At 41.8% G+C, this 14,888-nt stretch overlaps 1 protein-coding gene across 2 annotated transcripts in view; it reads right to left on the reverse strand.

Moving 5' to 3' along the window:
* Positions 1-14,888, reverse strand: part of ADGRA3 (adhesion G protein-coupled receptor A3) — a 139,770-nt gene that overhangs the window by 9,829 nt on the left and 115,053 nt on the right. For both annotated transcript variants that reach the window (XM_008274595.4, XM_070069597.1), the window contains 2 exons: positions 13,549-13,673; positions 12,359-12,482 (listed from right to left, as the gene is read on the reverse strand). In XM_008274595.4, coding sequence (XP_008272817.3) covers positions 12,359-12,482; positions 13,549-13,673 — 249 coding nt within the window. The remainder of the gene's footprint in view (positions 1-12,358; positions 12,483-13,548; positions 13,674-14,888) is intronic.

A 14,888-nucleotide genomic window follows, 5' to 3' on the forward strand; every position in this document is an offset into this window, starting at 1 on the left:
GATACAAAGCTGCAAATGGAAAAACATGTACACAGTAGGGTTCAGTTTTCCATTCAGAAGAAACTTTACAATCATTTAACTGAGCAGTCCAGCCCAGTAATTTATTAACATTCTGCCCTCTGAAGTGAGGTGACTAACAATACAAGCTGTTTAAGCAGAGGTGGAATCAGAACTCACCTGATAGAACCTGGAATCCTCAGCCACTCCTTTTCTTTTTACTCCACCACCCCCTCTGCTTGGCTGGCTATTAGAGGAATTAAGTTTCACAATCGCAAAGCAACTACTGAGTCAGAAACAGAAGCATCATTATGCTACGTCTTTCATAAAAGCAGCAGAGGAAGTCTTAAACACAAGAAACACAAGGAAGACTACACGCAAATGTCCATCTGGAGATGTGCCTTGCCTTCATCATTTGTAAACTATTTTTTAATTAATTTATTCATTTGAAAGTCAGCGTTACACAGAGAGAGGAGAGGAAGAGAGAGAGACAGAGAGAGAGGTCTTCCATCCGCTGGTTCACTCCCCAGTTGGCCGCAACAGCTGGAGCTGTGTCGATCCGAAGCCAGGAGCCAGGAGCTTCCTCTGGGTCTCCCACACAGGTGCAAGGGCTCACGGACGTGGGCCATCTTCTACTGCTTTCCTAGGCCATAGAAGGAAACTGGATCGGAAGAGGAGCAGCCAGGACTAGAACCGGCGCCCATATGGGATGCTGGCGCCTCAGGCCAGGGCGTTAACCCTCTGCGCCACAACACCGGCCCCCATTCTTAAACTTTTAACATGAACATTTTTCTAGAGACCCTAAAAAGGCAGGGCAGTTCCTCTCCTTTCCTTTCAGAAAGTGTGCACAACAGCATCCGGGACGATGGAAAGCAGCCATTTTTACAATGACCTCGTTCCAGGGGCTGGTGCTGTGGTATAGCGGGTAAAAGCCCTGGCCTGAAGTGCCGGCATCCCATATGGGTGCCGATTCTAGTCCCAATTGCTCCACTTCCAATATAGCTCTCTGTGATGGCCTGGGATAGCAGTAGAAGATGGCTCAAGTCCTTGGGCCCCTGCACCAACATGGGAGACCCGGAAGAAGCTCCTGGCTCCTCGTTTCGGGTTGGCGCAGCTCCAGGCTGTTGCGGCCACCTGGGGAGTGAACCAGTTGATGGAAGACTCTCTCTCTGTCTCTACCTCTCTCTGAAACTCTTTCAAATAAATAAAATAAATCTTAAAAAAGAAAAAAAAAACACAATGGCCTCGTTCAACTCACTTCCTTAGTGAAATAAATTTGGGTCTGCTTCATTCAGCCAATGAGTATCTTTACATAAAACTGTGACTATAACTATTATGAGTGTGTGCCAGGTACTGTGCTAACAGACGATTCGCTTGGCACAACCCCAGGCTGGAGGAATCTGTTTGCAGTAACCAGTATCCAGTAACTGTTTGCTGAACTCCTACTCTGGCTAACCCCTGTCCTGGACTCTGTATAAACACAGGTGAATCCAACTGTTTTATTTCCTGTCTAGGAAGAGATCAGAAGCCAGAGTCGAGACGTAGTACACTGTAAGGATTTACAGGTACTCGGGGTTATTCATGAGGACCACAGCATAACAGCAGGTGGTAAGGGAGGGACTCTTAGAAACAGTGAGAGAGACCTGGAAAGTGAATGGGGGCCCCTGAAAAAGAGGTGGAAGCAAGGTCTTCTTGCATGTGCATTGGGGTGATCTGAGACCCATGATCTGACTTGTTGTACACTCCAAGCAGAAGTTTATATTCCAGTGTATAGTACTGGCACCAAACACAAATACCTCACACAGCTGAGAGGTAATTTCATCAATAATACTCGTAGCAAAACTAGACAGCAGTGATAGAGCAGTTAGCTGTGGGCCTGCTCCTCTTGAGACTACTGAGTCATTTAATCCTTTCACTAACTCTCAGACACATACACTTTCTTAATTGGATCTGTGAACCCCAGAACCTTCTAGACGGAGCCTGAGTGGCTAATACTGGCCCTAAATTCAATAGAGTCCCGCCACAATGGGCTGAGTAGAGACTGCCCATGAACTCTGCTGTTCTCTGCCTAAAGTAGAGACACCCTCAGCTGAACTTGGCAGCCCTTTCTATTTGCACTGCACACACAGTCTCTAAACAGCGCCTGGAACACCATCTGGACTCAACCACTGAATGGCAATCTGTGGTTTCTTTTAAAGGCCAACCAAGGGTGGGCATTTGGCACAGGAGCTGAGATGCCATTTGGAGTGCTGGCATCTACTGAGCCATATGGGAATGCCTGGGTTCCAACATCAGCTCCTCTTCCGATTCCAGCATCCTGTGAATGCACATTTTGGGAAGGCAGCTGATGGCTCAGGTACTTGGGTCCCTGCCACCCACGCTGGAGACCAGGATGGAATTCTAGGCTCTTGGCTCCAGCTTGGCTCAGTCCTGGCTGTTTCAGATATTTTGGGAATTGAACAGCAGATGCAAGATCTTTAACATGTATCTTTCTTGTTAGGTAGGAAGTTAGAAATTGAGCCTATGTGTGCACGAGAAAGGCCTGAAGACCAGCACCACTGCAGAATCTCCACAGCCCAGCATCTTGCACTTCAAAGTCCTGCCCGGATCCTGATGACCTTCCAGGGAGTCCTGCCCCTTCGCCTCGGTAACCTTCCAGGTGCAGCCTAGTATCTGCACTTAAGTCCTGCTCAGATCCTGATGAATTTCCAGGGGCTCCTGCCCCTTCTACCTGGCCTGATAACCATCCTTCCTCTAAGGTGGAGCCACGCCAGCCAGGCTTCCCCTGTCTGATAACTTCAGGGGGAAAAACTCAGAAAGGAGTTTTTCGTATTTACACCCAACAAGTCCTTCGCTCGGGAGGAGAAGAAGGATAGGGGGAGGGAAGGCAAGACCCATCCCCTTAAAAACCCCAGCCTAAATGTGAAATGCACACTTTCTCTCAGGTCCTGTCTGGAGAGGTGCCCATCCATTCTTACAGATGTCCCTACTCTAATAAACTTTGCTATTTTGCTTTCCACTACTCTGTCTCATACCTGAATTCTTTCTTGCATGAAGACAAGGACCCTTTGCTTCTCTGGTAACATTTCTCTCTCTGCCTTTTAAATGAATTATTTAAAAAAAAATGCCTTGTGGCATGGCAAGTTAAGCTGCTTCCTGCAATTCTGGTATCCCATATGAGTTCCAGTTTGTGGCCTGGCTGCTCCACTACCAATCAAGTTCCCTGCTAATGGTCTGGGAAAAGCAGAGGATGATGGTTCAAGAGTTTAGATCCGTGTACTCAGGTGGGAGACCTGGAGGAAGCTCCTGGCTCCTCGCTCCAGCTTAGCCCAGACCTGGCTGTTGCAGCAATCTAGGAATGAACCAGTAGATGGAAGACCTCTCTCTTTCTCTGTCTCTCCATCTTTCTTTTTTTTTCTTTTTCTTCTTCTTCTTCTTCTTCTTTTTTTTTTTTTTTTTTTTTGGACAGGCAGAGTTAGAGAAAGAGACAGAGAGAGAAAGGTCTTCCTTCTGTTGGTTCACCCCCCAAATGGCTGCTACAGCCGGCGCGCTGCGCTGATCCGAAGCCAGAAGCCAGGTACTTCTCCTGGTCTCCCATGTGGGTGCAGGGCCCAAGCACTTGGGCCATCCTCCACTGCCTTCCCGGGCCACAGCAGAGAGCTAGACTGGAAGAGGAGCAACTGGGACAGAACCGGCGCCCCAACTAGGACTAGAACCCAGAGTACCGGCGCCGCAGGCGGAAGATTAGCCTAGTGAGCCACAGCACCGGCCTCTCCATCTTTCTAACTCCAACTTTCAAGTAAATAATCTTTAAAAAGAAATAAGAGGGAAGGGATAGAGGGAGGGAGGGGTGAAGAGAGGGAGGGAGGGCAAGCCGATCCACCAGAATGAGGGCTTCCTATCCATGCTTCTGCCTTTAAATGCCAGCACCTTTTCCTTCTCTCAGTGGACATTTTTCTTTTGTACCAACGGCTGTATCTCCTCAGCTTGCAACTGGTTTAATGAAATCAAGTTTCTCTTTCATCTTAAATGATTTTCTGATGGATTTCTGGGAACAGGTCTCAGGTACCAATACCAGACTCCTTGTAAGGTTGAGGTTCATGACACATCTAATGACTGGGATGAAAACAGCATGCCTTTATTTATTTAATTAGTTGCTGCAAATAACATCCTAAGTGTCTGAGAACCTATCCGCATGACCTTGACATCAACCTGTATCTAACCACATGCACCCCTTCCCTCAAGGGAACCATCACCTAATATCTTAGCTGTCTTTTTTACATGGTTGCACTGCACATAGCTACTTTCATTAAAAGTGTGCTTTTTGTTTTACTTAGTTTTATCTTTGGAAAAAAAATGAATCTAATTTATGGAATTTAACTTTTTTCACTTGACCCATTCATGTTGTTCTGTCCTGCCATAATTCATTACTTCTGACTACTGGATAGCACAGTTCATTCATTCACTATCTGTATGATGGCCATTTGGGTTGCTTCCAGGATTTTTGCTGTTAGGTACTGTGCCGCTATGAATATTTATGTCCATGGACACATTCATATACACACAGGCAAGGAGATACTTTGTGAACCCAGGGGTAAAACTGTTGGATTCCAGAGTACATGAGTACCTTCAGAAGGTAAAGTCTCCCAGAGCACATCCAGTTGTGAGGAGTCAAATGGGTAACAGGCAGTCAGGGTGGTTCCCTGGTAGAAATTTGGAATAGCGAGGTGCCTGCTCCCCCTGAAAAGGTTATCTTTAGCAAATCAAAGTGTCCTCCTTCTACAGGAATCTCCAAGTTTACAAATTTACCATGAGAATAGCAAGGGAGCAGTGACCCCTTCCCATCCTTCTAGATGGTTTTTCTGTTTTATCAGGACCAAGCCAGATATTTTAAAGGACTGTAAATCAGGTCCTGGGGTTTTGTCCCTGCCTGGTAACGGAATGCCAATCTGATCTTCAAGTTTTTTTTTTTTCTTTTGAAATTGTACTTAAAAAACCTCAGTGCTACAAGGTTCTTTGGGTTTTTTCCTCTCTTGGAAGCCCCTCTCCTTGCTGCTCTGGCTGGAGGTCTCTGACACTAATAAATCTATGCAAATCTCTCTGCTGTCCTCTTGGAAATTCTTCTTCCATGTGAGACAAAGAACAGAGGTAACAATAATTTCTCTGATATTAAATCTTGCCATCCTGGGAGCGAGTGTATCTTTCCACTGATTTAGGTCTTTTTTCATACAGAATTTTATTTGTTAAATATTTAACAACTTTTATTATCCTAGGTACTTGCCAGTCTTTGTTATTATATAAACCATATATTCTCATTGTTTTCTTATAGTTGCATTTGTGCACAACAGCAGCAAACCTTTGTATTATACTTATGTTTTGCAAAGTTTTCTATTACTTTTATTTATGTGTGATTTTTAAAATATAAATAATCACATCATCTGACAATTTAATCATCATTCCCAATTTACAGGTGAGAACACTGAGCCACAGATTAAATACTGAAATCATGACCTCAAAGAGGTACCTGCACTCCCGTGTTCACTGCAGCACTTTTACTAATGACCAAGAGGCAGGAACAACCTACATGTCTATGGATGATTAATGGATAAATAAATAGTATATACATAAAATGGAATATTTTGAAGCCATTAAAAAAACATCAAATTCTACAACATGATGAAACCTTGAAGACACTATGCTAAATCAAATAAGATAATCATAGAAAGCTAAATACTGCCAGATTCCACTTGTATTATTATCTAAATCCATGAAAGTCAAATCCTTTAAAGTGTTGTTTGCTAGGGAGTGGGGGAGGAGAAAAGAGGGCATTGCTCTTCAGTGGGAACAAAGAATCAGTCACATGAGAAGAAAACGTGGAGAGAACTGATATGCAATGCTGTGCTTACAGTTAACACTGTACACTCTACTGAAAAGTTAGGAGGGTACATCTCATGCTATGCGTTGTTAAACACAATTTGAAAAGAACAACAATGAATATGAGTTCAATAAACTGCCCATAGAAACATAGCTGACAAATGGTAGAAGGGAAACCCAAATCCAGGAGCATGATTCTTAATTACTGTGTTACACCTATGCTACCAAGCATACAGAAAACAATACATAAACACACATGAAATTTTGCCTATTTGCTACTCATCTACAAGAAGAGTTTCATTTTCTTATATTGAAGTACTAAGACTACACATACAAGAATTTATTTGGAAAGAGTTGAATATAGTTTAATTCTTCATATTTATCAAACCTGGTAAGTTTTTTTATTTGTACATCTTACAGTAAAACCTGTTCTAAATTCTAATGCTTTTATCAGTGAGTGAACTAATTTTTAAACACGACCAAAAGAGATCCTCACCACGACACGTTGTAATTAAACTCTCCACAGTGAAACATAAAGAAAAGATCCTAAAATGTGCAAGAGAGAAACGTCAGATTACTCTCAGAGGATCTCCAATCAGACTCACAGCTGACTTCTCATCAGAAACTCTACAAGCTAGGAGGGAATGGCGAGATATAGCCCAGGTACTAAGAGACAACAACTGTCAGCCCAGAATATTATATCCTGCAAAGCTATCATTTGTGAATGAAGGTGAAATAAAGACTTTTCATAACAAACAGAAATTGAAAGAATTTGTTGCCACTCGTCCAGCCCTGCAAAAGATGCTTAAAGATGTGTTACACACAGAAACAAAGAAACACAGTCATCAATATGAAAGAAGGTAAAGGAAGGAAACCTCACAGCAAAAGATCACAGGGAATTCAAAGCATATATTAGAACTTATCTTTGGCAAATGGCAGGGCAAAGTTACCACTTATCATTAGTCACATTGAACGTGAATGGCCTGAACTGTCCAGTTAAAAGACACCGTTTGGCTGACTGGGTTAAGGAACAAAACCCATCTATTTGCTGCTTACAAGAAACACATCTTTCTAACAAAGATCCATACAGACTGAAAGTGAAAGGCTGGAAAAAGATATACCATGCCAACAGAAATGAAAAAAGAGCAGGCGTAGCCATCTTAATATCAGACACCATAAACTTTACTACAAAAACCGTTAAGAGAGACAAAGAGGGACACTACATAATGATTAAGGGATCAATTCAACAGGAAGATATAACAATTATCAATGTATATGCACCTAACTACAGGGCACCGGTTTATCTAAAAGATTTGTTAACGGACTTAAAGGGAGACTTAGACCCCAATACAATAGTACTGGGGGACTTCAATACTCCACTCTCAGAAATAGACAGATCAATAGGACAGAAGATCAACAAGGATACAGTAGATTTAAACGACACTATAGCCCAAATGGATCTAACAGATATATACAGAACTTTCAATCCTACAGCTAAAGATTTTACATTCTTCTCAGCAGTACATGGAACCTTCTCTAGGATTGACCACATACTAGGCCATAAAGCAAGTCTCAGCAAATTCAAAAGAATTAGAATCATATCATGCAGCTTCTCAGACCATAAAGGAATGAAGTTGGAAATGAACAACTCAGGAATCCCTAGAGCATATGCAAACACATGGAGATTGAACAACATGCTCCTGAATGAACAATGGGTCATAGAAGAAATCAAAAGAGAAATCAAAAACTTTCTGGAAGTAAATGAGGATAACAGCACAACATACCAAAACTTATGGGACGCAGCAAAAGCAGTGTTAAGAGGAAAGTTTATATCAATAGGTGCCTACATCAAGAAATTGGAAAGGCACCAAATAGATGAGCTTTCTATTCACCTCAAGGATCTAGAAAACCTACAGCAAACCAGACCCAAATCTAGTAGGAGAAGAGAAATAATTAAAATCAGAGAAGAAATCAACAGGATTGAATCAAGAAAAACATTACAAAAAATCAGCCAAACGAGGAGCTGGTTTTTTGAAAAAATAAACAAAATTGACACCCCATTGGCCCAACTAACTAAAAAAAGAAGAGAAAAGACCCAAATCAATAAAATCAGAGATGAAAAAGGAAATGTAACAACAGACACCACAGAAATAAAAAGAATCATCAGAAATTACTACAAGGACTTGTATGCCAGCAAACAGGGAAACCTATCAAAAATGGATAGATTCCTGGACACATGCAACCTACCTAAATTGAACCAGGAAGACATCGAAAACCTAAACAGACCCATAACTGAGACAGAAATTGAAACAGTAATAAAGGCCCTCCCAACAAAGAAAAGCCCAGGACCAGATGGATTCACTGCTGAATTCTACCAGACATTTAAAGAAGAACTAACTCCAATTCTTCTCAAACTATTCAGAACAATCGAAGAAGAGGGAATCCTCCCAAATTCTTTCTATGCAGCCAGCATCACCTTAATTCCTAAGCCAGAAAAAGATGCAGCACTGAAAGAGAATTACAGACCAATATCCCTGATGAACATAGATGCAAAAATCCTCAATAAAATTCTCGCCAATAGAATGCAACAACACATCAGAAAGATCATCCACCCAGACCAAGTGGGATTTATCCCTGGTATGCAGGGATGGTTTAATGTGCGCAAGACAATCAATGTGATACACCACATTAACTGACTGCAGAAGAAAAAACATATGATTATCTCAATAGATGCCGAGAAAGCATTTGATAAAATACAACACCCGTTCATGATGAAAACTCTAAGCAAACTGGGTTTGGAAGGAACATTCCTCAATACAATCAAAGCAATCTATGAAAAACCCACAGCCAACATCCTATTGAATGGGGAAAAGTTGGAAGCATTTCCACTGAGATCTGGGACCAGACAGGGATGCCCACTCTCACCACTGCTATTCAATATAGTTCTGGAGGTTCTAGCCAGAGCTATTAGGCAAGAAAAAGAAATTAAAGGGATACAAATTGGGAAGGAAGAACTCAAACTATCCCTCTTTGCAGATGACATGATTCTTTATTTAGGGGACCCAAAGAACTCTACAAGAGACTATTGGAACTCATAGAAGAGTTTGGCAAAGTAGCAGGGTATAAAATCAATGCACAAAAATCAACAGCCTTTGTATACACAGACAATGCCATGGCTGAGGAAGAACTTCTAAGATCAATCCCATTCACAATAGCTACAAAAACAATCAAATACCTTGGAATAAACTTAACCAAGGACGTTAAAGATCTCTACGATGAAAATTACAAAACCTTAAAGAAAGAAATACAAGAGGATACCAAGAAATGGAAAAATCTTCCATGCTCATGGATTGGAAGAATCAATATATCAAAATGTCCATTCTCCCAAAAGTAATTTATAAATTCAATGCAATACCAATCAAGATACCGAAGACCTTCTTCTCAGATCTGGAAAAATTGGTGCTGAAATTTATATGGAGGCACAAGAGACCTCGAATAGCTAAAGCAATCTTGTACAACAAAAACAAAGCCGGAGGCATCACAATACCAGATTTCAGGACATACTACAGGGCAGTTGTAATCAAAACAGCATGGTACTGGTACAGAAACAGATGGATAGACCAATGGAACAGAATTGAAATACCAGAAATCAACCCAAACATCTACAGCCAACTTATATTCGATCAAGGATCTAAAACTAATTCCTGGAGCAAGGACAGTCTATTCAATAAATGGTGCTGGGAAAATTGGATTTCCACATGCAGAATCATGAAGCAAGACCCCTACCTTACACCTTACACAAAAATCCACTCAACATGGATTAAAGACCTAAATCTACGACCTGACACCATCAAGTTACTAGAGAACATTGGAGAAACCCTTCAAGATATTGGCACAGGCAAAGAGTTTCTGGAAAAGACCCGGGAGGCACAGGCAGTCAAAGCCAAAATTAACTATTGGGATTGCATCAAATTGAGAAGTTTCTGTACTGCAAAAGAAACAGTCAGGAGAGTGAAGAGACAACCGACAGAATGGGAAAAAATATTTGCAAACTATGCAACAGATAAAGGGTTAATAACCAGAATCTACAAGGAGATAAAGAAACTCCACAAAAACAAAACCAACAACCCAATTAGGAGATGGGCCAAGGACCTCAATAGACATTTTTCAAAAGAGGAAATCCAAATGGCCAACAGGCACATGAAAAAATGTTCAAGGTCATTAGCAATCAGGGAAATGCAAATCAAAACCACATTGAGGTTCCACCTCACCCCGGTTAGAATGGCTCACATTCAGAAATCCACCAACAACAGATGCTGGCGAGGATGTGGGGAAAAAGGGACACTAACACACTGTTGGTGGGAATGCAAGCTGGTCAAGCCACTATGGAAGTCAGTCTGGAGATCCCTCAGGAACCTGAAGATAACCCTACCGTTCGACCCAGCCATCCCACTCCTTGGAATTTACCCAAAGGAATTTAAATTGGCAAACAAAAAAGCAGTCTGCAGCCTAATGTTTATTGCAGCACAATTCACAATAGCTAAGACCTGGAACCAACCTAAATGCCCATCAACTGTAGACTGGATAAAGAAATTATGGGATATGTACTCTTTAGAATACTATACCGCAGTAAGAAACAACGAAATCCAGTCATTTGCAACAAAATGGAGGAATCTGGAACACATCATGCTGAGTGAAATAAGCCAGTCCCAAAGGGACAAATACCATATGTTCTCCCTGATTGGTGACAACTGACTGAACACCAAAAAGGAAACCTGCTGAAGTGGAATGGACACTATGGGAAACGGTGACTTGATCAGCATAGCCCTGACTGTTAATGAACAACTTAATACATTATCCCTCTTAGTAGTTTCTTTGTCTGTTCTACTTAATATGACTGGTTTAATTCTGTAATTAATTCACAGTTATTCTTAAGTGTTGAAATTTAACTGAAATGTGATCCCTGTTAAACATAAGAGTGGGAATAAGAGAGGGAAGAGATGTATAATTTGGGACATGCTCAAGCTGACTTGCCCCAAATGGTAGAGTTAGAAACATACCAGGGTACTCCAATTTAATCCCATCAAGGTGGCATGTACCAATGCCATCTCACTATTCCAAGTGATCAATTTCAGTTCACAATTGATCATAATGAAAGGACTAAGAGTCAAAGGGAGCACATAAGCAAGTCTAGGACCTGCTAACACTAACCGATAGAATAAATAAAGGGGAGAGTGATCCAACATGGGAAGTGAGATACTCAGCAGACTCATAGAATGGCAGATGTCCTAAATAGCACTCTGGCCTCAGAATAAGCCCTAAAGGCATTCGGATCTGGCTGAAAAGCCCATGAGAGTATTTCAGGCATGGAAAGCCAAGACACTCTGGCAAAAGATCTCTGTGAGTGAGATCTCAGTGGAAAGAACAGGTCTTCAAAGAAGGAGGTACCTTTCTCTGAAGGGAGGAGAGAACCTCCACTTTGACTATGACCTTGTCTAAACAAGATAAGAATCGGAGAACTCAGAGGGCTTCCATAGCCTTGGAAACTCATGACTGGAGCATAGGGAGATTACTGATGCCATAGACAGGAGTGTCAATTGGTAAAGTCAACAACAGGAGTCACTGTGCACTTACTCCTCATGTAGGATCTCTGTCCTTAATGTGCTGTGCATTGAAATTTAATGCTATAACGAGTACTCAAACAGTATATTTCACTTTGTGTTTCTATGGGGGTGCAAACTGTTGAAATCTTTACTTAATGCATACTAAACTGATCCTCTGTAAAAAAAAAAAAAAAAAGAAAAAAAAAAAAAGAAAAAAACTATCAACTCCCAACTTGACTCTCACTGGGATTAAACATGACAATAGGTCTGATCTGATTTCATCATCATTAAAAAAAAATCATCTATTATTTTTCACTTTATGTTTCTGTGTGGGAGCAAACTGTTGAAATCCTTACTTAATGTATACTAAGCTGATCTTCTGTATATTAAGATAATCGAAAATGAATCTTGATGTGAATGGAAGGGGAGAGGGAGTGGGAAAGGGGAGGGTTGTGGGTGGGAGGGACGGTATGGGGAGGAAGCCATTGTAATCCATAAATCGTACTTTGGAAATTTATATTCATTAAATAAAAGTTAAAAAAAAAAACAAAAAACAAAAAAAAACCCCAAAATTCTATTATCTGAAAATATCATTTTTAGTGAAAAGTCAGGACTTCACAAATTTCTTAAATTACATGTTAGGTACTGCAGCAGACATAGTACCTGAATTCACAGTGAAAAGGAAGCAAGCTGTTGAAGTGACATATTCAGCTATGGAATGATTTGAAGTATACTGGTAAACCGTTCACGTCACAGACATTAGGTTTAGCTCAAAAGAAAAGGCTTTAATGAAACATTTTTCCTTTTATAGTTAATGAAACATATGAAATTGTTTTCTAGTATCAACATTTTTTTCCATTTCCATTTTTTCCGCTTTAACTTACTGCTTGGCAGACGCTGGCATTTCTGGTTTGAGTTATTCCTCCCACAAAGACCACACAGGTCAGAAAAATATGAAAGCACAAGTTCACGAGCATGTGCCAGCTCTTGAGACTGATCCTAATCAAACTGTTAAAAAGGGAGGGAGAGGAGAGGGGATTAATAGTCAGTCTAGTATATTTGAGGTGAGACATTATGATGTCCACCTATAAGCTAATTCCACCTGTGCAAAAGGCCAAATTTAAATAAGTTTAAATTGACATTTAAATACCTTATTTAACAAGCATATACTCACATAACCTACGTGCAGGACTTGAGGAATCATTTAACTCACTACAGTCTCCTAACAAAACTTTATGTATTAACAAAGACTACTTGTTTATGAATCCAGGCAATGCCATGCATGTTCTCCACCGCTGGAAACATGTGGGCTTGGCTACTTCGCCATCTCAGAGCAGACTGTGGGCTTGGTTATTTCGCAATCTCAGAGCAGACTGCCTGCCTGGCCACCCAGCCCTTTCTAAGCATCAATGGGTCTTTTGCTTGACTTGCTAGGGCAACGTGGTCTCAATGCCCGATGACTTTCTTCCCGGCTTTTCACAGGAAATGCCGAAATCTTCCCTTGTATCAAAATCTCCTTTTGTTTCTTAACTAAATGTCAAGAAATGTCACATGTGTCCGGCTTAAATAGGAAAATACATTCTAGCAAAACCTTTTGTAAAGTGAATTTTGCTCAGCAAATTCTTTTAGTTCTTTATTTCCTACCATAAAATAAAGTTTCTGTAGCTTTGCCTCCAATTAATGAAACTACATTCCATGCTTAAATGCCACAAGCTTTCTTTAAATAGTCATCTGTAAATAAAGAACATTACAACAGGCAAAAAAATCTCATTAAAATACTAGCAGAGCCTTATACCTCACTTCCTACACACTCTGATGCTCCTATGACCACCACCCCCGGCTTCCATTGCATAGCCATGATGTTATTTTCTGGACACAAACCCAGCAAACTAGCTGGAGGCCAAAGGGGATGGATTCACCATCTCACGTGCTAATTGCATTTCTAATGGTAGGAAATGAAGAAGGTTTGTATGTACTCTCAAGTACTCATGGTAAGATTATCCTAATTCAATATGAACTAAGGCCCTTCAAATCACAGTGCACACAAATAGATTTGCCAAACTGGGCTTCTTACCTGTGATGGTATATGTAGCTGACAATGACAGCCAGGAGACATAAGAGGAGAATGACAGCAGTCGTGTAAACCACAGGGTGTAGGAGGCTGGCCACCTGGGTATAAAGTTCAGAGCCTGTCAAATCCTAAAAGCAAACAGAAAGAATCAGGCTAGCAGCACGGTGCTGGACATTTCACTATTAACATTTTCTTAAGTGACTAAAACACACCGATAAACATAAATCTCAGGCCCTCCTATCTCTTCATTTTATTCAAGGACTGATGTCTAGTGCTATTTTCCTCATACGCCACTCTGCCTTCCTACCTTCCACTGTGTTAACTGCTTACAGTATACTCTTGCTCTAAACCAATCTACATCCTCAGTCTGAATATTGACTCTCCGTGAGTGCCATGGAGGGAGAGAACAGCTGCCCACATGTGGATGACTCAGAAGCGGCAACCACAGACGCCCCCTTTGAGTCACTGCAGGCAGGACCAGATGAGAAGGCACAAGAGAGCGCAGCATCTCCAAGTCAACAAAGTTCGCCCACTGGCAGTCAAGTTCAACTCCTACTTCCACAAACATGCAAGAATCAAACACTGTGTAAGGCCAGGGAGATACAACGCCAACACAAGGTTCCTGCCCTTGTGGAGCTAAGTCAGAAGGGAGACGGACATGCAACCATATCACAAAGTTTAATGTTGGTAAGTGTAGCATGGTTATGAGCAAAGATGAACAGCCAGAAGAGCTCAAAAATCAATAAACAGTAATAGCAAGTCACTTGCGCAGCATTTACCCTAATCAGGCCTTTCCTAGATCCAGCTTCACAGAGCAATGGTTAAAGTAGGTCCATTATTAGCCTGACTTTGTAGTTTTTAAAACGGAGGCACAGGGAAGTTCCATGCAGTGAGAATTAAGTCCAAAGTAGCCTGACTACCTATTCTGTGATCGAACCACAGTGTAGCCACTGTCTCACTAAAATGCAAGTGGACATCTTAATGCTACTGTTGTCATAAAGAACTATGGCAGGTTCCAGGCACCTGCCTGCTGGCACAACTGCCATAATAAAAAACTAGGGATACGGCCGGCGCCGTGGCTCAATAGGCTAATCCTCCACCTTGCGGCGCCGGCACACCGGGTTCTAGTCCCGGTCGGGGCGCCGGATTCTGTCCCGGTTGCCCCTCTTCCAGGCCAGCTCTCTGCTGTGGCCAGGGAGTGCAGTGGAGGATGGCCCAGGTGCTTGGGCCCTGCACCCCATGGGAGACCAGGAAAAGCACCTGGATCCTGGCTCCTGCCATCGGATCAGCGCGGTGCGCCGGCTGCAGCGGCGGCCATTGGAGGGTGAACCAACGGCAAAGGA

The sequence above is a fragment of the Oryctolagus cuniculus genome, chromosome 2 (genome assembly GCF_964237555.1).
Source record: "Oryctolagus cuniculus chromosome 2, mOryCun1.1, whole genome shotgun sequence".
Classification (NCBI taxonomy): Eukaryota; Metazoa; Chordata; class Mammalia; order Lagomorpha; family Leporidae; genus Oryctolagus; species Oryctolagus cuniculus.